Here is a 27,194-nt window from a genome sequence, read left to right on the forward strand (position 1 = left end):
GATTTTGAACTATATAAAAACTTGTCCAACAGACTTTTTCTGCCTCCCTGGATTCCCACTGGAGGTTTTCATCATAGGTAACTAGGTGGTTGTTACTCTGGAGATAAATGCTGTTGAGAAGATGTTGTCAACAGAGGTAATTTCAACACCTCTATGCAGTGCAGGCTGGTTATAGTGGCCTTTATCTCTTCTTTTTAAAAGGATCTTTCCTATCCACCCCCTCCTCTTTTTAGATCATTTGTATTTTTGGTTTCAAGTCTTACTGATATATCAATCTATATGGTAGATTTTACTATTGCAGTAGTAGTTGGTATTACTGTGTCTAATTTTAAATAGCTAGTTAGAGCCAGGGATCCTCCAGGATGTATGTTGAATCAGTCTAGATTCCCTGGTCCACCAGTAAGGTTTGTGACAAAAGACATGGTGGCACATATCTTTAATTTCCAGCACTTGGTCTGGTGGATTTGTGTGAGTTCAAGACCAGTCAGGTATACATAGCGAGCTCCAGGCTAGCCAGAGCTGCAAATTAAAGCCAAAAGGCATGAGAATTAAAGGCAGCCACTGACTCTCTTCTGCTTCTATTTAGGAGATGCACCGGAGATTTGAAAATGCCCCCGATTCTGCCAAGACAAAAGCCTTGCAAACTGTTATTGAAATGAAGGTAAGTGGGAATCTCATGAAGAATCCTGGAGTCACCTTTTAGTTTTAATAGAGGTTAGACACTTCGCGCATGTGTAGAAGAGGGTAACAGTACTTTGCTCAATTGGGAGTCTGAGAGGAAACTGTAATTATTTCCTTTATCAGTTCAAATGTCAACACATTGGAAAGATCCTATGATAATTGTCGGATTATGCAGACTCTCATGTCTAGTGGACTCCAGAAGTGAAAAATAGTAATAAGTTAGGAATCTCCAGGAGTTATAAGAGTTTGGTGTCTGAGTTAAATTCTCTTAATTTAAAGTTTAACAGATATTTTATCAGGTATACGACATAAAGCAAGTTCCTAACCTCTTTATACCTCAGATCTTTAAAAAAAAAAAAAAAAGAAAGAAAGTTCAACATGTAAAATGTTTAGACCAGGACCTTGCACATAGTGAACAGTTGGTGTCAGGTGGTGTTGCTAGTGTGTTTATTAGACACATGGTATTCTGGTTTCCTTTACTGTGACAGTTCAGCCTACAGTTTCACATTATGGTTCACCATTGCAGGGAAGTAGTAGAGGCAGGAGCTTGAGACAGCTAGTCACAGTCTCACAGCCAGGGGCAGAGAGAAGCAGCTGTAGTCTTGCTGCCTACTGGATGACTCTCACTTAGCTTTCTTCTGTCTTGTACAGTTCAGAGCTCAGTTCATGACCTGGAGCCACCCACATTAAGGGTGAGGCTCCACCCCACCTCAGTTACTGCAGTCACAACAGTCCTTGCACAGACATGTTCAAATGCCAGGCTGATGATGTACATAATTGCTCATTGAGACTCTTCCAGGTGACTTCTTGGTTGTGGCCAGTTGGTATTTAAGAGTAACCGTCATCCATGGTCCTCCTTCCTCTCCCTGTGCCCTAGGCTGTCTTACCCTTCCGAGTGCTAGGATTATCGGCATATGCTACCATACCTGCTTTATGTTTTTTCTCATAAAGGCCCATTTAAATAGAACTTATCCTCTACTTTCTTTAATTTCTTTAGAGCCTATAAGAGGCTTGATTTGTATTATACCTCCTGCCTCTTTTGATGTGTGTGTGTGTGTGTGTGTGTGTGTGTGTGTTGAGGCAAAGTCTCATTCTGTAGCCTTAGCTAGCAACAACTAAGTTTGGCTTGTGGTGATAAAACTTTGCTCAAATTATGTATACTTTTTTCAGTGGGTTAAGGATTTATCAGACAAATTTTAAATTACTAGTTTATGGGTTCTTTGGAGTTAAATAATTACAAGGTTGAATATAATCTTACAGGAGGCCTTTAGAATGGCTTAATTTTATGGCTTTCCCTTAGTCACACAGTATAGGTTTGTTTGTGCATGTTACTTCCTAATCCCTGTTGATGCCTAAGGAGCTTTTTTCGTTCTCTTTTTCTCACAGATCAGGGGTGTGTGATTTTGTTAATTGGCAGTGTGTATATTTTAAGTTTTGCTAGGCTTATATTGTAAAACGAGATTTTTTTTTTTTAAATTTTTAATTAAAACGAGATTCTATCAACCAGGGTCAAGTGGATGGTGCGTTGGTTACTTTTCTCATTGCTATAGCAACATACCTGGCAAAGGTGACTTAATAAGATGGGTTTATTTTGGATCATGGCTTGAGTGTGTAGTCCACAAGTGGGATGAGGCAGTGAGCATGTGAGGCATCTGGTTACGCTGTTCACAGTTAGGAAGCAGAGAGAGGTGAGTATTGGCTCCATTTGCTTCTCCTTTTTAATTTAGTTCTGGACCCTCGCTCATGGGTTGGTGCTGCTCCTGTTCAAGGTTGGCCTTCCACCTTAACCACTTCCCTGGATATGCACACCCTCACAGACCCCTCCAGAAGTTGCTTTCCAGGTGGTTGGAAGCTGCTCTCTGCTGTTACAAAATGAGATCGTTCAGGGTGACTAGATCTGTAAGGAAAGTCAAGTTTTGCTTGGGAAAGGAGACAACCTTTGGAATTGGAAATGTGGTAATATCTCAAGGTGTAGATCCTCGAGCGCCCTGTAGGAGTGGCTGACAGTGAAGGGGGAAAGTAGAAGGGAATGCACTGACCTGCAGTTTTTCACATAGATGTGCGGAAGCCGATTGGGAGAGCTGTCCTCACAAACCCCCTCTGGGATACCACTTGAGCTTATACTAATAAGAACTAGTTGTTCAACCTGATTTCAGAGAGTACATGGGTAGATCTTCCCCTGGACAGGCCATGTTTGCCTTGAAGTTTTCACAGCTTGCAGTAATTCGCTTTTCTAGAAAGAAGTTTTTGTGCTGTGTGTTTGATAGTGGGTTGACTTTGTCCTGTGTTGTTGGTATTGGTGGAGAAGAAGTAAGACTTTGGGTAAAGGCCTTGTAGAAGTTGTACAGGTGGTCTACAGTAGATGGACAGAGCTAGGGCTTTTACTCTGCATCTCTGTTGTCTTTTGTGGATCAAAGGTGTGCTAGAGATATGTTCCCTTTTCCTGTCTACTCATTCCCTCTTGTTACTCTTGGATGTGGGTGTAGCAAAACTTACATTTGACTCTCAGCTATTTGTGTCTGGTATTTTAGTAATTTTAAAGAGACCATGTCCTGATACTTGCAGAACATTTTATATTAATCTCAAAAGTGAATTTCAGATAGTACAATTGAAATGTAGGCTGTGGGCGAGGCAAGGATACCTCTTTCCCCTCAGCTCCCCCAACTGGAAAATTGCTGGTTGAAGTTGTCTTGTGACAGATTCTTATGTTTTATCTTTCTGCTTCAGGAATTACAATAGCCAACACGGCCAACCAAGATATCTTTGATGTAAAGTTAAAAAGGAAGTCAGTTTTAAAATTCATCCCAAAATATTCTTTCTAAAGCTCCAAATAAAATAAACTTTTTAAAAGTTCCTATCTTTAAGGCAAATTAAGCATGTTCAATTACACATACAAAATTATTTCATGAAGACCTTTTGCTGTAATAAGCACAATTGAAGTTAGTTGAGGATTATTCAGAAGTTAGTTGAGGATTATTCAGATGTCACAAACGAATCAAGAACTTAAGAATAGAAAAATGCAAGATATTTGTGATAATAGTTTATAAGAACAGTGATTGATTATGTAACTATTTTTTGAGATAGGAGGGTATACTATAGTGCCTAGGCTATCCCTGAACTCCTGGGATCAAGGAATCCTCTTGTTGTCTCATTCTCAATACCCAGGACTATAGACATGAGCCATGGAAACATTTTATAGATATTTCAAATATATTCCGGAAGTACAGAGAATTAGATTTCTAAAATATAAAAAGTAACCATTGATATATTCACTCTCAAGTTTTTCTGCAATTGGAATGCTAGATAATTATTATTGTATGCATAATTAAAACTTCATTGTACAATTCTTTAAAACTTGTATTCATTTCTCTTATTTATTGGCAGAAACATGCCCCCTAAAGGTCACTGAGTGGTGACCTGTTAGAACTAGAAAAGGCTTTACCTATAGTTCCCCCAACCCCACTAGAAATGTATTGATACATTTAGTACATAAAGTACAAAGAACCTTTAACTGTTTTTCCATCGCTCTGCCTCTTTGGTTAACTATGTCTGCTTGAGATGGAAGGGTTGTAACTGTAGGAAGAAAGAGGTGTGGTCATTGTGAGGGTGAGTCCTCTTCCCACATGCTGCCCAGCAGCTTCTGTATAGTTACTGTTATTAATTTCTGAATTTTGAGAGATCAGTTATTTGTCTACTTTTAATCTTTGTAAATAATTTAATGCTCAACTCTTCTATTGTTCCTAGGATTCAAAAATTTCTTCCATGGAGCGTGGGCTCCGAGACCTGGAAGAGGAAATTCAGATGCTGAAGTCAAATGGGGCTTTGAGTAGTGAGGAGCGGGAGGAAGAGATGAAGCAAATGGAGGTGTACAGGAGCCACTCAAAGTTTATGAAAAATAAGGTATGGAGCAGATACTCCAGCTCCCAGAGGCTGAACATTTATGTATACTTTTCCATGTTAGTGATGGTAAAGATCTGCTTTATGATTTAATAGACTTAAAGGTTTGTTGTTGTTGTGTCTCCCATGTGGAAATGTCCTAGAATTAAAGTCAGAATTACTGGTCCCATTTACTCATTGCAAGCTTTTATTTAAGTAAGAACTAAGGACATGTTGTTACAGTTTAACTTTTCGTTTCTGTGAGAACTTCTGAAATGATTTGGTGGAACTTTGTTCAGATGAAGTTTTCTTCCTGTAGAAGACAGCTCATTCATTCTGACCACAGAAGACTCCTTTTTGGGGAAGTATTTTAAGTCAAACCCCTCAGAATCACTTTTTCTAAATCAAGTTAAATGTTTTTCTTGTAAACAAGTTCCAAGAGTGAGGGGCCTTTGCTCTCCTGTAGTGCGGTTCATTTGGTCCCAGGGTTGTTGTTTCCTATGTGTGTGCCTCAGGCCCGTGTATAGTAAGACAGGCAGCACGGAGGCTTGGCAGTGTGGTTTCAAATCAGTCACAGCAGGTTTTCTTTAGATCCAAAGTCATTTACTTTGATTTTTATAAACCATTTAAAGAAAATTGAAGAATTTGGTTTATTATGGTTTAATTAAAAATAATTATTATAAAAAACTGGATATGATGGCACACGCCTGCAGTCCCAGTACTTGGTAGACAGAAATAGCTGGACTGCTGCAACTTAGAGGCTAGCCTGGTCTACATAGTGAGTTCCAGGCTAGCCAGGGCTACATGGTGAGACTCTGTCTCAAAATAAACAAATATGCAAATAAATAATTTTAACAATGACATTTTATCTAGAAAATTATTACTCACTGCATTTCCCAAATGTGTACAGCAGCTGTGTTCTTTGTTCTTTGGAACTGAAAACCAAAACATCCCCATACTTGACTGTCGAAGAATGACACAGGGGTGACTCCCTGCCCTGTTCAGGCTTCTTGTTGTGGTGTCTGTTATCAGGCTTATGTCTATAGAATTTTCCACTATTACCAACGAGGCTGTTAGTGATGATTTATGCTAGTCATATGTTAATTTTTAAGCTAAATTGATTATCCAACTTTTTATTAGTGTGAATTTTCTCCCTGACTTTTAGGGCAAAATATACTGTGTCATAATTTATATTTTCCTTCCTTTTTGATGATCAGCATATTCCAGTTTAATTTTTAAGTTTTTGAGATAGAGACATGCCTTTGAAAATTGGGTTAGGGGAACAGCTTTGATTATTTTATGTAAGTTATTGTTATTTCAGAGGTCACTGTGGCTCAGAATCAGATAATATGAAGACCTGAGTTGGCACATGAGTGAAAAACAATAACAATGTCGTGACAGGTAGAGCAACTGAAGGAGGAGCTAAGTTCGAAAGATGCTCAAGGGGAGGAGCTGAAAAAGAGAGCGGCTGGTCTTCAGTCTGAGGTCTTTGCAGTAAGATTTACCTCTTTGTGTGCAGTGGTCCCACAGTGGGACCCTGCTGGCTCTGGCTTCTGGGTGGCTTACACTTTCACTCTCTATGGATGGCAGCTCTGCCCATTCTTAGCACTAACCAGCCTGCTCTGCTCTTTTAACTGACATTTGTTCACCAGTTTGACCCACATGTCACTGTGCACACTGCGATTGGATGTATTCTGGAAGCCTTACACACTGGGTCTGTATTGTTTTGCCACACTATGGATGGTATCTATAAACTCTCCTTCCTCATCCTCTTGTTGACTAGATATTCATTGATTTATATGAATGCTTTCCCTCCATTCTTTTTAGGTACAGGAATGTGTAAATGTCTCTAGGCTCAGCACCTACAACTTACCTGCATTTGGAATTCTTGAGAAACTGCTTTAGTTCTACATGGAGACATTATAAGTTTTCATTAGGAGACTTTGTGACAAATGGTATTTTCTTTAAGATTGCTGTATAGAGAGTAATTAGCCTATTTAAGTTAGCTCATAGTTTAGAACTAGTGTGATAACTTATTTTAAATTACTAAATCTGCTTTAGCTTTCTGTGTAGTGAACTTAAAACTGTATTTCTAAGCATTTTGATAAGTAATAATAACATAATTTCCACTTAGATACTTACTAAAAGCATCTTATAACCTGGTAGAGTGATCTACACTAATTTACAGATGATGTCCAGGAAGCCACCAGGGAGAGGTGGGGTCTGATTGACACCAGCAATCTGATTCTAGAGTTTTTCTTGTAATTTCTTCACTATCTAGTCTGTATTGTCCATGTGTACCTTCCTCAAAGTGTCAGAGATGAATGGAAAACTGCTCCTAAGGAGTGAAGTAGACTGGAATGCAGTGTTAAAAAATACATTTTGTTTATTTATTTATTAACAAATACACTTATGGCCTATTTAATCTATTAATCTATTTATGGCCTAGTTTCTATTGTAGGTTAAAAAGTAAAATACTATGTTTGGAAAAGATTGTAATTTAGGTTATGGTGTTAACTATATGTTGTCTGGAGGAGAAATTGGTATATAACTTCCTTTTTTCTTATGTATCAGACAGCAGGCCATGTGTATCTCTTACATTATGCTGTTGAATTCCTAAACAATATGATGCTTTGGTATAACTTCTCCACTGCCAGCTAGAGAAGTGCTGTTACCACTGTCTTCAGTGAGGAAGGGCCACTGTGTGCTTCTCACCAGGTTCTCTCTCCTCCTGGGCATTCTAGAAGGAAGATTTGTGCATCTAAGCTTTTCTTCTATTTAAAATGTTTTCTTCTCTTTCTCATTTAATAATGAACATGACAGGGAAAAGTCAGTCCTGTGCAAAAGTGAAATCTCTCTCTGTGTATATATAGTATGTGTATTTTGGAATTTTGAGAAAGGACCTTGTTATGTAAGATAGTCATCAAACTTGTGATTCTGCCTCAGCCTCCTTAGCATTGGGATTTTTGGTTATGTATCTCCATGCCTAGCTTCTGTTTATTTCTGAACCATGTTTGTAAGTATCCAGAAATTTGGATACCTTTAAGCCACAGCTCTTTGTTGAGAAAGTTGTAATACTTTGACTATTCTAGGCATTTATTTATAGGACAAATATGCTTTTTAGATCAATCTGTGTATTACAGATAGAGTAATACTAATAAGCACATATAATATGAATCATTACTATATCAGTAAATAAGAGTTTTCATGTGTGTAGAAAAGTGCTTATCTTATGGAAAAAGAACCCTAAGTTGTTTTAAGTGTTTCTTACAAGTCTAATTGGTTTTCTTTCTTTTCTTTTTGTACCAGTGGGCAGGGGTGGGAGAGTTCAAGTGTAGGGTCTCATACACGTTAGGACACAACTCCTCCATTGAGGTATGTTCTCAAACTAGAAGTCTAATTTTATTTCTTCCTGTGAAATTGCTTAAAAAAAAAAAACCCTTTTCCTTTACTTAAGATTAATGTGGTCAAGTAAAATACTGTAGAAATACTTTAGAAAACTTTAGATACTCAGTTTTTTAAAACTCAAGGATTTTTGTTTCATCTGCTGTGAAAATGCCTGACTTACCATATTTATGTTCAGTAGTTAATGTCTTGTAGCTATTTCTTAGATGGTAGGCCTAAAAAAAAAAAAATCAGAAAACGTCTAAAGACAGCTTGCTTTCTTAACCTTCTCTGTTTTTTAAAGTTTAATACATTCAAGATATGAAAGAAGGTGGCTGGGCAAAGTACTAAACACCCAGCACTTAGGAGGCAGAGGCAGGTGGATCTCTGTGAGTTTGAGGCCAGCCTGGTCTACAGAGCGAGTTCCAGGACAGCCAGGGCTACACAGAGAAACACTTGTCTCCAAAAACCAACCAACCAACCAACCAACCAAACAAACAACCAAACAAACAAACAACCAAACAAACAAAAGAGTTCCTAGGATCTGGACTGGGTAAGAAAGCTCTGTGAGTAAGAACAGTTGCTAGGTAAGTGTGAGGACCCGGACTGAAATCTCTGTAACTCCTGTAAGAAGCCAGGTAGGACTTGGTGACAGAAGGACCACTAGGGTTTGCTGGCTGCCAACCTAGCTTCACGTTCAGTGTAGGACCAGTCTCAAGGGAGGAAGTCAGAAAGTGACAGAGCAGGACAACCAGTGTTGGCCTTTGGCCTCTGAATGCGTACATGCAAACATGAGCATACGTCATGTACATGTTCTGTACTCACTGGTGTGGCCGCACACATACTTTTAATCCAGCACTTAGGAGACTAGGAAAGAAGATCAGGAGTTCAAGACCAGCCTTGGCTACATATTTAGTTTGGGCCAGCCTGGGGTACACAAGACTCCTGCTCCCTTGCTTTTGCTTGAGTGTTCTCTCTTACTTGCTCACTCTCACACAGATGCTTGGAAGGAAAAGGAATATCAAGTGCTTAGAAGGAAATATTTGTTGGTGCTAAGAGAGCTCTATGGAGATTGCATTGTATTTTTTATATATGAGTTACACATTCAGACTGATAAACTTCAAACAACTTGTGTAGATTCTTTCAGAGTGAAACCTTATACATTCTTCATTTAACTCCAGTGTTTATGTTCTATGATGTGCACATAGTTGATAAATAGGTGATTTTAAAAAACAGAAAAAGAAAAAGAAAACATCTCTCTAATGCCTTCACACTGAAAGCAGCTTGGTTTCCTCCTGTTTTCATGATATAGGGCCTCTCTCTCTACAGAGCTGGCTTGAAACTCAAAGAGATCCAACAGCTCTGCCTGGAGTAAAGGTGTGCACTGCCACACCCAGCCTAGCTTGTTAGCATGAAGATTTCATGAAACTTTTGCTTGAAAAAGAAAGACAGAAGTCTACAACTAAGATTTGAACTTACTTGCAGTAGAAATAGGAAGTTGCTTCCCCCCCCCCCCCCCCATGCTTCATGTTCACACTAATCCTGCCTGTGACCCATCCTGTTCTGGAGATGGAAGCTTGACAAAATGAAGTGGTGTTTAGGTGATGAATGCTGCCTGGTCTGGCTGAACTACAATTTCCTTCATCTCCTCCCCCTAAGGCAGTGGTTCTCAACCTGTGGGTTGCAGCCATTGGAAAACCACCTTTCCCATGGTCTTAGGAACTGAGATGCTACTTAGCAGCAGAATTATAATTATTAAGTAGCAATGAAAACAACTTTCTGATTGGGAGTCACCATGACATGAGGAACTAAGTTAAAGGGTCATGGCATTAGGAAGGTTGAGAACTACTACCCTAAGGGGTTTCAGAAACTATTTTGAAAATGAAGATTAAAAATTTGTTTGTTGAATAAGCTTAGTTTTTGGTAAGGAGCATCTGGTATTAGATGGTGCAAAAAATTAGTATTGTCCTATCCTTGTTTGCTATTTGATGAGCCTGGGAGCTCAGGACTGCTAGACATGTGCTTTACCACTAAAGCACTCCCCATCTCTACCTTATCATAGAGTTAATGTTGCATTTAATTTCCTATATTATGCCATAAATCTGCCAGAGGTCCAGCTCAGAGGTAGTTGTGTAATTTCTTTCTTCCTCACAGTGTTGTCTTTTGTTTTCCAGATTGGCCAGGTGAAACAGGAATTGTCCAGAAAGGACACAGAATTACTAGCCTTACAAACAAAGCTCGAGACTCTCACGAACCAATTCTCAGACAGTAAGCAACACATCGAGGTGCTGAAAGAGTCCCTCACTGCCAAGGAGCAGAGGGCTGCCATCCTGCAGACCGAGGTAAAGAGGTTTGTGATCTGTGTAGACTCCAGTCCATACCTAGTTTCATCTTGTTATATATTTGTTATGTTTACAGTCGTGCGTTCAGTTATTTTAATAAAACAACATTTCTGTTAGATCTAATTAAAACATGCTATTTCTTTACATTTTTGTACTTGGATTTATACCACATCTGTACTTCAAACTTTTAAATTATTCAAATCAGAAGATTTTACAAATAATATATTACAAATATATTACAAATAATATACCTGATTCATTTAGATTTGGAAGCAGTAATTCTTACCCATGGTAAATCATGACTATATGAATTATATATATATATATATATATATATATATATATATATATATATGTGTGTGTGTGTGTGTGTGTGTGTGTATGTATGTACATGTGTATGTCCTGCCACCATAATCAAGTGTTCATACTAGCACTTCTACCTTGGGAGTCATCTCACCAGCTCTTGTGTCATGTTTTCTTAAGAAGTTCTGTTCTTTCATAGTTTTATTGGGCTGAATTTTGATATATATAAAGAATTGCAAATATGAAATAGTTTAGAAAATATTGCCTTCAGCTCTTCATTTATAAAGAGGGTTTTCATTTTGGTAACTTGAATATTCATTGACACAAAAAGTTCAGAACTTGGTGCCAGTATCTTAAAGGTAAGCCTCACTTCCAGTTTGCTACTATTAGCCTGGGATCCAAGCCGTTGATCAAGCAGTTGGTTGATGCCAGTGCAAACATTTAAAAGCTTGTCATGGTCTGGTAAATAACATTTCTTCTCTGTCAAACCTCTCTTTCCTGTGTATTCAACTTGAATAATGTCTTATTAGCTGAGTCTTACACAGATGGGCTTGTGATTGGTTCCTTCTACTATGGATGGTAAAGGCTGTCTTATCCCTCTTGAATGGTTGTATATTTGCCTCTGTGCAGGGTAGGAGTAGCCTCAGTTATTACCTTTGTAAATTACTAGGACAATTGTTTGAATACAGCCAACTCATCCTGACTGTTAAGGGTGTAAAAGTTAATTTCTTTATGAATTTGGGGATTTTTAAGAATGTAATGTGTGTATTTAATAGCACTAACTTTCAAAAATTTTCTGTAATGACATTTAAGAACAGTTTTCCCCTAGCAACTTTCTTTTGTTAGAGCCCAATAAAAGGCAGTTTGTACCTATTCTTTGAAAGCTGTTATTTTATATCTTACTTTTAATTGATTTTGTCCTCTTTATTGCAGCAGTTTGATCTGATGTGGAAACCAATGAATTAAACACAGGAAAAAGAACAGGGACCATGGAGCTTTGTAAAAGCTCATATGCTCATGTGTAATATGTGTCATGTGGGTATGTTTCTGTGTGTGAACGTATGTGGAGGCAGAGGCCAACTTGAGGTGTTGTTCCTCAGGTGCCATTTCCGTTGGTAATTTGAGGCTATCCCCCCTGTCCTGGTGCTTGCTGATGAGGCTAGGCTAACTGGCCAGCAAGTCCTAGGGATCTTCTTACCTCCATTTCTTCAGTGGATTACAAATGCATTTTAGGATTTAATTCAGATCCTCATGCTTTCACAAACAACGTTAATGAGTGAGCTACCTCCCAGCTCCTCAATGAAAAATTCTTCATGGAAAATATTGATCTGTGGAAAGATCTGTTTGGTAGCCCCTTGCCCTATCTTTTGGCAATCTACAGTAGAGACTTCTGTTGTCCAGCTTGTATAATATTATTGAAATTACTTCTATTCTATACCTTTCTCGATTCCCAAACTTGACTGCCTGACCAACTCCCATCTGAAGAATTCAGTTAAGTCTAAATTTTTTCATATCCTGACTGGGAACTCCAATAAATGTCCAATAAATGGAGACAGGTCCATGTAAAACAGAAATCCAAATAAAGTTATATACTTCTACCATTCAGTGGCCCATAGTAAGCATTCCCATTTCAAAATGGAGAAATGGGGACATAAGAAAGAGGGATATGACCAAAAACAAGACCAAAACCCAGGGAGGCAAATATTAAATCTTATAGCGCCATAGCCAACATTTGGAGCAACATTTGGTGATAGATTCTGAGGCCAGGTTGGCCTGGAGATAACCCCTTGCATGCCCATACATAGCCTCTTTCTAGGTCTGGCTCTAGTTTGTGCATAGATCTTACTCAACAGATGTCTCACATTTCCATCATCTTGATATTTCCATTGTAACTCAGTTTACTTTCAGAGTTTCTTCATTATTCTGTCATAGCTCCCTGAAGAGAATCACACCCTGCTATACATTGTCATAGCAGGATATTGGTGGGAACCTCCATGAGTCTTGTATACTGCAGGCCTGCAAAACAAGTACCATGTGGTTAATACCAGATTCTGCTGCTGGCTGAGCAGTAGTCACATCCCACTGGATTATAACTTCAGTGTTTTTTGAGGGCCTGGGTAGCTAGAATACTTCCTTAGGTGGCTCAGTGCAAATGAAGTACCCCAGATACACAAAGTTTTAAAAGAAGGCGTTCAAATATGTTTTTATTTCTGTTCTGAAGCCTTTGGTGGGTATGGTCTTGACAGTCGTGAAGTGCCTCTAAGGGAGCCTGACTGTCCTGGCACATAACTTGGCTTTTCCTTAACACCTAACTCCTGGTCTTTTCTGGTCAGACTGCACATTTTTCACAGTTTCTGTTCTGCTTTTTGGGCCAGATTCTCACTGTAAACTTGACTTAAAAACAGCTAGCCAATTTCCCAGAGATAAGTTACCTTTTTGGTTTTGAATTTGGACCCCATCAAAATTACAGCATCTTGGCAAAGTGTAGACAAAGCCTTTGCAGGAACATAGCACAAATGTCCTATAGTCCATTCTGCAGTGTGGTGGTTTGAATGAACTATGTCCCCTATAAGTTCATGTGTTTGAACCCTTGGTCTACATTATGCAAGGAAGGTTATGGAACCTTGTGAGGAGGAAGCATGCCACTGAGGACAGTCTTTTTGGCTTCATAGTTTGGCCCACTTTATTCTCACTCTCTGTGTCTTGTGTATGGATAACATGAGGTTTGTTTGTTGATTATCAGGATGGCTTGTCCCCCTGCTACCATACCTTCTCTGTCATGACGGCCTGACTGTCTCCTCTCTGGAATTGTAAACTAACATAAACACTCTTCTCCTCTAAGCTGCTTCTGGTCAGGATAGTTTATAGCAGCAACAGCAAAGTAGCTAACACATGTACAGTCTGCGTTCTCATTTGACGCCTTCTGTGTGCAGTCTTTACTGTCTGCATTCTGGTCTCCCAGACTCCTAATAGAATATCCCATTATGCTCTGCTAGTAGTATTCTAGGGCTTCTCCTGGCTTGCATCTCTAGACTTTTCTAACTCTCCCCTCCAGTTCAAAAGATCCCTGAACCACATGGTTAGCCCTAATTCTCAGAGCCAGTTTTCTGTATCTGTAGCTGTTGTGTCACTGTCATAGGAACAGATAGAAACAGCTACAGAGGAGGGAAGAATCCATGATGGCAGGGGGGCGGGGCACAGCAGAACAGCTCAATTCTAGCTTTAGAACTCTCGTAGAGGCTGTTCACATGGTAGCAGGCTATGAAACTGAACATGACAGCAACCAGTGGCCATTATAGCTTCAGATGCTGCCCCTACAGATCTGCTTCTCTTCTCTGTGACCTACCCCTTTTATTTTCTTTAATTAGGTATCTTCATTTACATTTCCAATGCTATCCCAAAAGTCCCCCCATACCCTCTCCCTACTACCCTGCCTCCCACTTCTTGGCCCTGGCTGAGTCCCTGTACTGAGGCATATATAGTTTGCAAGACTGATGGGCCTCTCTTTCCAATGATGGCCAACTAGGCCATCTTCTGATACATATGCAGCTAGAGACACGAGCTCTGGGGGGGGGGGGGGAGGGGGCATATTATTGTTCCACCTATAGGGTTGCAGACCCCTTTAGCTCCTTGGGTACTTTCTCTAGCTCCTCCATTGGGGGCCCTGTGATCCATCCAATAGTTGACTGTGAACATCCACTTCTGTGTTTGTTAGGCCCCGGCATAGCCTCACAAGAGACAGCTATATCTGGGTCCTTTCAGCAAAATCTTGCTAGTGTATGCAACGGTGTCAGCATTTGGAGGCTAATTATGGGATGGATTCTCGGGTATGGCAGTCTCTAGATGGTCCATCCTTTCGTCTCAGCTCCAAACTTTGTCTCTGTAACTCCTTCCATGGGTGTTTTGTTCCCAATTCTAAGAAGGAGCAAAGTGTCTACATTTTGCTCTTACTTGCACCATCAGCCAGGGTATAAGCATTCAAAACTTGTGCCTGTGGGAGACCTTCAGATTCAAACCGTAAATGTTCAAATACATGCACCTGTGGGGAATATTTCCTATTGAGACTGCCACACTGTGGAACTCGACAAAGGGCATTTATTTATGTTAATTCTAGCACAGAATTTGTCTACCCTTTGCCAGGGTCCTGAAAATTTATTGAGGCTATAGAGTATTAGCATGAGCTAGATAAGATACACATTTTGTCACTTTTATAGAGGAGGCTTAGATGAATTATTAATATACTATGTTTGCTTGACACATGTTCTCACTCTCACTGATACCCTGTTTTATCAGTAATTATTGCATTTTATTTCTGCTTGTTCCTGAATCATGGCACTATGCCTATCACTGGGTTTAGTTTTTGGATGACACCTCAGTGTATGGAACAGAGTGGAGTCTATTGATACATTGAAATAATGCAGATCTTAACTGCTTCAGAGAAGGAGTTTTCCCCTTTGAGGAAAATGTATTTCAGCCTTCTATTTCTGGTGTTATTTTCATCTGCACTCACGGGCAGTTGGAGAAGGTTGCTCCTTTTACATGGGTAGACCACAGCTTTAGCATTCAGTCCAAGTAAAGAACTCTCAGGCTTCCTGTGTTAGAGGGGAGATACATGCTTTGTTTGACAACCTACCTTTGGTTAACCAGCAATGCTTCTTTAAAAATACTTTGTGTTTGTGTGTGTGCCAGGCACACACGTACCACAGAGGGCAACATTGGGTGCCTTTCTCAGTTGCTTTCCACTTTATGTTTTTGAGACATGGTTTGTGGTAATTTGACTGAAAATGGTCCCTGTAACCTCATGTATTTGAGTGTTTGGGCTGAGGATGTAGGTCTGTGAAACTCCTTTCTAGCACGCCACACCCACCTAGAGAATCAAAATGCAGTATGTAAGTTTGGAACTCATAGCACAGTACTCACTTTATCTGGTTGAGGGCAGGAAAAAAATAAGAAGCCAGCAAGAAATATGAGAGTATGAAGACCTAAAAGCAGAAGACTGAAGTTCAGTACAAAGAATGAGAGAGGAGATATGTTAGTTATGTTTCATGTAACTGTGGCTAACTATTTAACAAAAACATTTAAGGAGGGAAGGATTTCTTTTGGTTCCTGGTTCAAAGGTGTGCCATGGTTCAGGGAGGGAATGGTGATTGAAGCTTCAAGGTCCATGGTGGCAGATAGTAATGGTGGTTGGTTGCATTGTTGTAGTGACAAACAGAGAACTCAGGTTCGAGGAGTCTCTGTGTCCCAGAGTTTCTGTAGCCAAAACAGAGCCACCAGGTAGGGACCAAGTATCCAAGCAAATGAGACAGATGTTGGGGTGTGAGGTGTGGATGGACTTTCACAGTGAAGTCAGAACAGGCAGTAAATACAAATGAGCTGAAGTTAGAATACACTATCAAACTCAGTTGCACTAAAACAGGGTTCTGTGCTTTTGCCTATTAGATGAGCAGAACAACAGAGTTAAAAAGTATAGCGCTGACTTTGACAGCACACACACTAAGACTGAAATGATAGCAAGACAGATTAGTATGGCCTTTGAGCAGCTATGACCCATACAGTAATGACATAGTTTTCATGTTTGATGCTAATATAACCAATAAAATAATAAGGCAATACAAACATTTTTTTTAACACACTGTATTTGAGCACATGGATGTTAAGGTTGAATGGCTTCATGTCCTTTGTCATTATTTGCTTACGCTGTTCCTTGCAGATTTCTTTGAGCTATTCTTGCAAACACAGTAGATAGATACTTTTCTGTCTGCATGGGTAGGGGAAAACCCTGTGTTGTTGTTAAGGTGGCCTACCAGATTTAACACATACTTTGATACATGACAAACATGGTAGCCCTGTGCTCAATTGAGGTGGACAAACAGGACCTTATCCTCCTGCTGGGAGTGTGGTAGGGTGGTGTCCGTGTGCCCTTTGAGGGATCTTTTTTCTGTAGTTTGCCCTCTCTGTTGCCTGCTTTTCTAATGCAACACAGTGTACAGCAGACACAGTGTAACCAGTAGCCACTTATTCCTGCCACCCTAATGAACTGTATCCATTCTTAAGCTGCAGACAAAAGAAACCCCTTCTCTCTTGTTTTGTTATTCTGTTACAGCAAGCAGAAAAGTACCTAATACCATCAGGGAGATTCCTGTGATCTTTTCACATTAAAAATTGCTTTCTTGAGTTTTTTTTTTTTTTTTAAAGATTTATTTATTTATTATATGTAAGTACACTGTAGCTGTCTTCAGACACACACACCAGAAGAGGGCGCCAGATCTCGTTACAGATGGTTGTGAGCCACCATGTGTTTGCTGGGAATTGAACTCTGGACCTTTGGAAGAGCAGTCGGGTGCTCTTACCCACTGAGCCATCTCACCAGCCCCCTTTCTTGAGTTTTGACAGCTATTTGTATCTGTAGACAGAAGTATTTTGAAATATAATTGGTAATTTCTAAATATTTTTCCTCATCTATGGCTTGTCCTTTCATTGACTGTTATATGTTAGGAAGTCTTAATAACCATAGTAGGTGGTAACACTTTCCTATTGAACTTTATTGTGAGATGTGAGTAATTGGAAAATAGTCCTTTTTAAAGATTTTATTTTATATGTATGAGTATTTGACCTGCATGTGTGTCTGCGCGCCACACATGTGAAGTGCTCAAAAAGAGTGCTGGATCCTCCGGAACTGGAGTTACAGTAACTTGTCATTGGGCTTTCTGGAATAACGAGCCACTGCTCTTAAGTGCTGCGCCAGCTTTCCAGCCCCAAGATTCAGTTCTTTTTTTTGTTTTGTTTTGTTTTTTTAAACAGTGGTTCTCAATCTGTGGGTCACGTCTCCTTTGGGGTCAAATAACCCTTCCACAGGGTCACCTGAGACCATCAGAAAACACAGATATTTATATTATGATTCTTAACAGTAGCAAAGTTACTGTTATAAAGTAGCAGTAAAAATAATTTTATGTTTGGTTGTCACCACAATATGAGGAACTGTATAATAGGGTCAAAGCACTGGGAAGACTGAGAACTACAGGTATAAAAAGTACATTTAATCTTGACTTAATCCCCTCACCCCAACATATACACAGTCATTAAAGGATTTGAAATACTTTAAACAATTATGCTATTCTTCCTATATTTTAAGAAGATACATGTTTTACATAAAAAGTTTAAATTTTTTTATTTTATGAGCATGGGTATTTTTATGTATGCGTATGTGTGACTTTCATGCCATGTGCCCACAGAGACTAGAAGATGGCATTGGATCCCCTAAAACTGGAGTTACAGACAATTGTGAGCTGCCACATGGTACTGGGAATCAAATCTGAGACTTCTAGAAAAGCAGCAAGTGTTCTTAACTGTTGTGTTGTCTCTCTAGCCCCTTACAGACATGGAGTTACTACCTTAAATTAACAAGCATCTTCCTGCCTGTATCTGTGGCGAGGGCTAGGGCTGCTGCTGGGGTCTTAGGTGAAGGGCAGTTATCTAGGGGTACTGCTGAGTTTGTCATAGAAAGAAGATCATGCAGATACAGTAAGGAGGGCCTCTGGCGCAGGGGGTGGCCAGTCGTTTTTACCAGAAAGTGAAGATGGCAGTTGAGGATCATGTGTCACAGGTTAAGTGAACATGACTGTGGCCACAGCCGGAAATAGGAATGACAGACACAGAACCGCAGAAGAGTGAAAGTGACAGAGATTGAGAAGGCTGCAGGGGAAAAAGAAACCCTCCCTCAAATGGAAAAGCACCAGCATCAGAGAGGGATCAAAAAAGAGAAAAAAAATGATAGACTTTATTAGAATAGATAAAGCTTCCATCAAGGGAATGGGGGAAGTGAGAGTCTGCCCAGTTTCCTGGAGGAAACTGCTAGAAATAATGTGACGCTGGGGACTGAACTCTCCGTGCTCCCTGAGGGCTAGGGAAGCGAGCACAGCACAAGTGAGTATACCTCAGCCCTGAAGCTATTCTAAGTTTCAATTTAGAGTCTGATAAATATTGACAGGTCCAGCTTCTAAAAGCTCCTTAGAGCCTTTTGTAACTTGGAGGAGCATTGAGAAGCTGCAGGATCACCCAGTTCTGAGCGTGAACTGTGTAGTTCTATTCCTAGCACTGATATGCTTCAGGGTCTTCCAGAGGAAGAGCTGCCCAAGTGGGGCGTGTATCTGTGCCAGCCTCAGGGTGTTTTGCCCTTTTTATCTTACTTTTTATCTCCCAAGACAACCAGGGAGATGGCATACCTCTTACTATATACCATTTTAGATTCATGGTCTCTTCATTTTCAGTCATTTGTGAATTTGTGTCTCTCCATGTGCACACTTGTGTATGTTCATGTGAGTACTCATCTGTTAATTTTAAGAAGTTTGTTAAAGGTTAGCATTTTGGAATGTTTTATCACAGTTTGTGTTTTAAATTTAATAGAGTCCTCCACAAATCCCTTTCTACCCAAACTGCAGATTGTGGCGTATTTAAATAGACTCGTTCTTAGTTACTTTTCTATTGCTGGGACAAAACACTATGGTCAAGGCAACATAAGAAAGAAAGCATTTAAATGGCTCAATTTTAGAAGGTTAGAGTCCATGATGATGGTGCAAAGACACAGTGGCAGGAACAGCTGAGAGCTCACATCTGTGGGGGGCGGGGGAGGAGAGGGAGAGGAAGAGGGAGAGGGAGAGGGAGAGGGAGAGGGAGAGGGAGAGGGAGAGAGAGAGAGAGAGAGAGAGAGAGAGAGAGAGAGAGAGAGAAAGAGAGAGACCGAGACCCAGTGATACACCACCTCCAAGAAGCCCTTGATCCTTCTTAAATAGTTCTACCAACTGGGGCCCAAGTATTTTAAACAAATGAGCCTATAGAGGCCATTTTCATTAGACGGCCCATAGGCATTTTGCAGATGTGTTCAAGGCCAAGATTTTCCAGGAATGTAGGATAGGCAGAGTGGGTGCCATCCTCAGAGGGAGCTTAGCCCTATAGACATCTTTACTCTTTAGACCTTACTTAGCCTCCAGATTTGTGTGGGAAGTGGTTTCTGTTTAAGGCAGCCCAGTTTTTGGTACTTCATTTAATTTTTGTTTGTTTCTTTGTCAAGAGTGAGTTTCTCTAAATAGCCTTGGCCATCCTAGAACCCACTCAGTAGACCAGGCTGGTCCACCTGCCTCTGCCTCTTGACTGCTGGGATCAAAGGGGTGTGCCCTCCACTGCTATCACCCCCATGGTACTTTTTTTTTTTTCCAGTTATAAGAAGTTAAAGAGCAAGATGTTTGGGATTTCTAGCTTGTTGGGTGGTACTTTTAGGTCATTATCATGTAAGTCAGTTATTGTCAGGCAGATTGTTAGGAAATAAGGGTCTTGTTTCCTTCCAGAGGTGAAGCTCACTAGTCTTCATCAGAAAGGTAGAAGCTTATCTTTGGTTCTTCTCTCCCATGTGTCCTTTTTAATAGGCAATAAAATTCAGACTTCGAGACCTAACCCTGGTGCCTTTAGCCTCCTTTTCCGTGACTTCCTACCTGTTACTAGCCTTAAGCGTTCTGTGTGTAGCTTAGTGAGAAGTTACCATCTGTTCTGACCGTCGTTATTTATGGCACCTCCACTCTATAGTTTCTCCCATTATCTTCCTCACTGTTGCTCTTCCTTCATAACGCTCCAAGCGTCACCAGCACCTAGTCACAGATCCTTCAACTTACACTTGGTGGGTATATGCATGCATGCATGCATGTGTGGGTGTAAGAGGACAACTTGTGAGAGTCAGTCCTCCCATTGTGTGTTCTGGGGACTGAGCTCAGGTTGTCATGCTTGGTCATTCATTACCCCCTGGACCATCTCTCCAGTCCTATTCTGTACTTTTAGAAAACACTGTACGCTAGTTTCCATGCTCCCTGTAAAATACTTACGTTCTCCATGCTGCTGTCTTTTCCATTAGGTTCTGAATTCTTCATAAGGGCGAAACTAACAAATGTCTTTGTGTTCCAGTGACCAGAGTAGTATAATTTTTCTAGAACATAAATATTGACTATCATTTTTTCCTTACAAGTCTTTTATTGACAACTTTCATTTGCAAACAGGATAAAATTAAATACCTTATTTGGCAGCTGGTTTAATATGTTGTTTTGTTTATCTCATGTCTTTCTTTTGCTTTATGCTCAGCCATCTTAGGTGAGTTAACTAAAACATGCTGTGTTGGGTATTTAAGTTTCAAAATATTCTCTTTCTTTTCCTAAAATGTGTATTTCACTTTCTGTTTCATATCTAGTAAGGGTTTATTTGTTACTTGTTACCCGATTCAAATGCTGGTTCTTTCAACAGTCTTTTCGGCTGATAAGCTCTTTAGAGGAAAGCTACTGACTCCTGTGCACTGCCTATGTGCTTTTTAGTTAATATCCTTTGACTATGGTAAATTTGGAATGCTTAAGTTCTATCATTTCACTGCTTATTGTAATTTTTAAAATAATTTAATTCTCCCAAATTCCAGTTTTATTATCTTTAAAATATGAAAACTCTATTCTAAGGAATTGTATTCCTCTCCTTTCTGTTCCATTCATGGTTTGTAATCTTTTGTTCTCAGGTGGATGCTCTTCGATTGCGTTTGGAAGAAAAGGAGACTATGCTGAATAAAAAAACCAAGCAAATCCAAGATATGGCTGAGGAGAAGGGCACCCAGGCTGGAGAAATCCATGACCTCAAGGACATGCTGGACGTGAAGGAGCGGAAGGTCAATGTCCTCCAGAAGAAGGTAAGGCACGGGTGTCATGAGCACAGTGTGACGTAACTGTGTGACGTAACCTGTTCTCAGCATGCTGCCACTCTCCTTCTGTTTGGATTATGCAGAGTACTTGGAACAATTCTTGCAGGAGGTTGATTGCTAAAACTGCTCTGCGTGTTCAGTCTTTAAGGAACTCAGTAGTATCCCTGTCTTTCCTGTTTCTCAAGTGTCTTAGAAATTGACAGACTATTTGGCCACCTGACCTACCTCTACTATCTTTAACTGGAATAGAAATGCATTAATATTGCACCTGGATCATCCATCCCATTACTTAGATGGCAGTTTTGAAGAGTCAAGCCTGCTGCTGTAATACACATACACTTGTGCGGGGGCTTTCCTCTGTCTCAGCCGCAGTGCTTCTTCCTGTGAGGGAGTGTGGCAGCAGTGGGAGACCGACTCACCTCTTAGACCATAACAGTTATTGGAAATAGCTTTCTTTTGGAATAAAAATAAACTACTGATACTTTTCCAGTTTTAACTTACACATATATCCACATATATATGCTTTTGCCTGTATAAAGGCTATACAGATGTCAGGAAGATACCAAAACAATGTAAATAGAATGAGAATATATATTTGCTTCTCCTTATGCAGGTTGTCTCCAAAGTACAGAGAAGCAAGCGGTGTGAATACAAAGATAGAAAATCCACTAAAATTTTAAAACAATTAGATTAGCATGCACTAACAAAATAATAAACCAATATTTATAGTGTTTCAAGTTTTACAGTTACAAGAAGTAAGTGAGAATAAATGAATGTAAAGTGAAAACATGAGACACAATTCTCTGCAAATAAAAAGGCTGAATCATCTTCAAGTTCAGCAAGAAAGTTCTTTGTACTATATGTACTATGGACAAGGTAACATGCCCGTAGCTGTTACCTCAAGGTTCATTTAAACCTAAAGTTTATTTCTGTTGAAATGATAGATTTGCAATGTTTGACATTTTCTTAGTTTATTATTAACTCGCTATCAGTAGCCAAGAACGAAGTAGCCATGAGCAGGGATGATAGCCATCTGAGTTCTCTGGGAAGACCAACTGGGACTGTGGTTGACAGAGTGAACAACTGTGGTAATTGACAGACTGTTTGTCTCTTGACTGAGCTGTCCTTGTTCTCCTGGGCTGGATTGCTCACTCCGAGTCTTCGAGTTCTTGTGTAACATTCATGTCTGTATATACTGTGATCAGAGAAGACAGTCGGCAATAACAGATGGCCAGGGTTCACAGTTGATTGGTACTGGGCTCCTGCTTTCTAGAATTTCCCTTAAAGGAGTTTTATGATAGAGTATCTTTACGACAAATCGGTGAGCTTGGAAAAAGGTGAATATTCAGATCTTAGCTACCTTGTTAAATTTGTATAACTTGCTGGATGCGTGCTATTGTCTTTTGTCTTTTGTTTGCACAAATGTACCAGGAATCCCTTCTGCTTACTTTCATTGTTTGCTTATTTTGTCTTGGTGAGATGAACTGAAATTTTTATTTTAAGCCAATAAAGTACCTTATTACTATTTCCTACACTTTCTAATTAAGAAAGTCTCAAAATCTGTGATTCTTTCAATTCATTTGCTCTCTCTCATCTTTTCTTTGGTATTACAGAAAACTCCTCTATTAACAGATAACTGTATTACTATCTCAAAAATAAGCCTGTGATGGATATAGGTTAAATAAAGGGCTGCTTAGCTGCCTTATAGAAATCCTTTGTGGTTTCTATGAAATTAATAATTTGTGTGCATGAGTGTTGAGCCATGGCACTACTATGGAAGTTGGAGGACAGTTCCAGGGAGTCAGTTCATTCCTGCCTCCTTGGGGCATTTGTAGGTCAAGTTTAGGTTGCCAGCCAGGCCTTTGCACAAGCACCTCTCTTGGTGAACATCTCTCTTCTCCCATACTATGTTATTGAGTGCGTATGATGACAGACTCTTACCTAAGATGTCTTGGATAACACAGTACTTCTTTTTCTTTTATTATCAATGAAACTATGATTATCTACCCTAGGCATTTGAAAATGTGACAAAGCAAAAAGGTATAAAAATAAGCTTTTCTTTTAAGATTTGGTTTTCTTTTAACTCTGAGTATTGTCTGGGTGTTGAAATCTGAATGTGTGAATGCAGGTGCAAGTGGAGTCTAGAAGACAGTATAGGGTCCCCTGGACACTCGAGCAAGTGTTGTAGTTGTGAGTTGCCTGACAAGGGTGTTGGTAGCTGATCTCAGGTCCTCTGCAAGGGCAGAAAGGGCTCTCAGCCTCAGAGCCACTTCCAGCTGCTAAGCTTTGCTCTTAAGTTGGGAAAATATTGGTCATATCTTTAGTAAATGTTCTTTTTAAATACAGCAGTAAGTAACAAACACATTTCTGCTTCTTAGCTTTGAGAATGTGAGCTGTAATGGTTGCCTGCCCCCCCCCCCCCCAGTGGACTGTTTGCTTTAGCCAATCTCCTTTGGCTTTGGCTTTTATACTGACTTTGTTAGTGCTATAAATAATAAAATGAAGTTTTCCTTTTGGAGTTTAAGCCTAGGTTGTTGATTTAATTATTTAAAAAACATCTGGGTTTTTATTAGATCTCAGGTGTTTTTTCTGTGTAGCCATTAAGAAAACCCAAAAGCATTGGTTCACACTGGTTCACACTGAGCAGTCTCACTGTTAGTACGATAGGCTGTATGAAGTTTTAAAAAGATATTTCTATTATTTTGTATGTATAAGTATTTTGACTGCCTCTGTATCTACATACCATATGCATACATGGTAAGTATGGAGGCCAGAAGAGGACGTTGGATTTCCTGGAACTGGAGTTATAGACAGCTCTGAGTTGCCATGTGGGTGTTGGGAATTGAACCTGGAAAGTATTTGTAAAAAAAAAAAAAAGGTCAAGGCCTTTCTGATTGGTGGCTTCATTTTAATAAATTTAATTCTGCTTAAAATAGCTTGTGGAGGTACTGTCAAAGCAGTTCTCAAGTGGTCCCGGTGATTTCGGGAAGTGCTTTGGGATTTCTTTGGTAGAGGAAGTCTCTCCTTGGTGGGGATTAGGGCTTCCCAGGAAGAGTACCCAGTCCCACTTGACTAGACTTGTGTGGCTTTATATTCACTCACAAGTCACACAGTGAAACGTGATAGCTCCCGACAACTGTGCAATGCTGATAAAAACCAAAATAAAGGATGTAAGTCAATCCGCGCAGTGTATGGTTGCTATGTGGAGTCAGTGAATTCCTCATAGAGTATCGCATTTAGTTTTGGTTTTCCTCTGGTATCAGTTTTTTTCTTATAAAAATCAGGTAGAGAGAAGACATCCTTGCATAATATATTTTATTTCTAACTTAATAAATGTGATGATTATAAAGGTTGTTTTAAGGAATAAAATTTTTTGAGAATAACTAATTTAAAAATATTTGTGTTTTAATTCACCTGTGTTAGACTTTCTGTTTAGAATAAGTGCTTGTTCAATAGATAATCACAAATTTTTTTCTCAAGCCAAAATTGGATGCATGCTTAAATAGGTACTTACTGAATTTTTTTCTGTAACAGGTAGAGTATACATAAAAAGTCCGTGGGGGACAGGGAGGCTTGCCTTTGAACCTGGCAACCTGAGTTGGATCTCTGGAACCCGTATGGTAGAAGGAAAGAACTCAGTCTAGCAAGCTGTCCTCTGTTCTCTATAGTTACACCATGGCATAAGTGTACCCAGACACCCACATAATAAATAAATTAATGTAAAAAAATAAATCAACACAGGATTATAAAGTAGTCCACCTTCTACAGCAGTTTGTCTGGATACTGTCTATAGTGTGGGAATATTTGACAGATAGATGATTCGTGTTCCAGACAGGGCTGCGTGAGAGTTACTCATACTACTTGGAGCAGGATGCAACCGAAAGTTTCTAACCACCCCTTCCTAGAGACAGGTTCTTCAATATAACACAGACTGGATTTGAACTCATGATCCTCCTGCCTCAGTTTCCTGAAATCCCAACTATAGTGCCACCATGCCTGGCTGAATAATTGCTTTTTCCCTAGAATATTTTATCTAATATTTCCCCTAATATTTCATTTAACCCTAGGTAACTAGAAATGCAGAGTAGAAATCAAAACCATGCAAAAGTGGTAGGCTATCATCTTTGTCAGTTCTTTAGTCTGCATGTCTATCAATAAAAGTACCATCTTTATATCTCTAAAGCCACAGAAGAGATTATTGTAATGACACCACCCTACAAAAACTCCCAGTGTACTAATAATGTCTGCCCACCTTTATATCTGCTTCCTAGTTCCCCTTGACTCCTTCTTGGTCCATAATAGCACATTTTCTGGCTTCAGGTCCTTAGCACACACATAACTTGAGGTTATTTCACTTGAGTTCCATTTCCATCCATTTTCCTGGAAGTCACAGAATCTTGTTCATCATAGCTGAGTAATACTGTTGTTTGCATACCTCATTCTTTCACCTATTGTCACGCACTTAGGCTGATTCCACATTTGGCAATCGTGAATTTTACAGTAAGCTTATATGTATCTTTTATATGCTGATTTCATTTTCTGTTTAAAAACTCAGAGATGGGAAAATGATATGGTAGTTCTATGTTTAATGTTTGGAAGAGCTTCCATATTGTATTGCACACTGGGATTATCAACTTATGCTCCTAACAATGTATAAGGGCTTCACTTCCCTCAAATTCTACTAACTTTCTGAACAAATAAGATCAATTTTAACTGTAGTAAGTCTTTATTTGCCTGATAACTAAATGAATTTTTTTTTAACAGTATTGACTATTTACATTTCTTCTTTTGTGTCTCTTCATATTTTCTCATCCTTGAGCTGTTTAACTGAGGTTTTTTTTAAGTAGTTGGAGTCTTACCTAGGAAATCTGTATTTCAGTATTCTGAAATGTTCCCTCAGGGTTTCCTGGAGTTTCAGATTAAATTTTAGATCTTAAAGTGTCTTGTCCTTGTAGCTGGTGTTTGTCTTCTCTGTGAGTTCTTTTTCCTTCCACTCTTCTCCACCTTTTCCCCACCATTTTAACCCCAACACGAGGTAGGATTGAAAAAGGAAAGAAAGGAAATGGATGACGTTGTCACTAGACTACTTCCTGTTGATGAGGGATCTTGAGTTCCTTGGGGCAAGTTTGGTCTTTGCTGTCAGGATATCTAGTGTACTCTTGTTTCTTCTTTGTGCATGCCTACTTAACAAACAGTGACCAACAGTAACAAGCCTACAACCCAACAACTGACCTCTTAGGACCCTAGCATTATATACCCTCTGAAAAATCCCGAGATTTCCACACATAACACAGTCGCAGAAATTATCTGCAGTTGGCAAAATCATGCCCCCGATAGAGCACAAGGCAAATCATGATCAGCTGCTGGGGACAGTCTGAAGCAGCCCACATCCCACACCTGGGATTAAAATGAGAACACAGTCTTACACTTCTGTGTTTTCTTTTTTTTTTTTTTTTTAAGGTTGTTTTTTTTTTTTTTTTTTAATTTATTTATTTATTACATGTAAGTACACTGTAGCTGTCTTCAGACACTCCAGAAGAGGGCATCAGATCTCGTTACGGATGGTTGTGAGCCACCATGTGGTTGCTGGGATTAGAACTCTGGACCTTCGGAAGAGCAGTCGGGTGCTCTTACCCACTGAGCCATCTCTCCAGCCCCTGTGTTTTCTTTTAAAGAAACCAACACTCTCAGCAGCGTTTGGGTTTTTTTTTTGTTTGTTTGTTTTGTTTTGTTTTGGTAGATTAAGATAAGGGTCTAGTGTTGATATCCTATATGTGGATATCCAGTTTTTTAACACCTTTGATTGGGATTGAGACTCAGTTAAAAAAAATACCTTGATGAGTCTACTTGTGTTTATCTGGTTCATGCTCCCTCTTCTCCCCTTT

General features: G+C 39.5%; 1 protein-coding gene across 12 annotated transcripts in view; it reads left to right on the forward strand.

Annotated features, from left to right (window-relative positions):
* Erc1 (ELKS/RAB6-interacting/CAST family member 1) overlaps nucleotides 1-27,194 on the forward strand; it is a 277,991-nt gene that overhangs the window by 65,450 nt on the left and 185,347 nt on the right. For 6 of the 12 annotated variants that reach the window (XM_085840047.1, XM_085840052.1, XM_085840054.1 and 3 more), the window contains exons 4-8: nucleotides 587-661; nucleotides 4,426-4,581; nucleotides 5,959-6,051; nucleotides 10,116-10,283; nucleotides 21,130-21,297. In XM_085840047.1, the coding sequence (XP_085696173.1) occupies nucleotides 587-661; nucleotides 4,426-4,581; nucleotides 5,959-6,051; nucleotides 10,116-10,283; nucleotides 21,130-21,297 (660 nt within the window). The remainder of the gene's footprint in view (nucleotides 1-586; nucleotides 662-4,425; nucleotides 4,582-5,958; nucleotides 6,052-10,115; nucleotides 10,284-21,129; nucleotides 21,298-27,194) is intronic. The other 6 variants (XM_085840051.1, XM_085840053.1, XM_085840056.1 and 3 more) reach the window with 2 other exon arrangements.

Source organism: Mus caroli, unplaced genomic scaffold (genome assembly GCF_978045245.1).
Source record: "Mus caroli unplaced genomic scaffold, Mus_caroli_1 scaffold_7, whole genome shotgun sequence".
Lineage (NCBI taxonomy): Eukaryota > Metazoa > Chordata > Mammalia > Rodentia > Muridae > Mus > Mus caroli.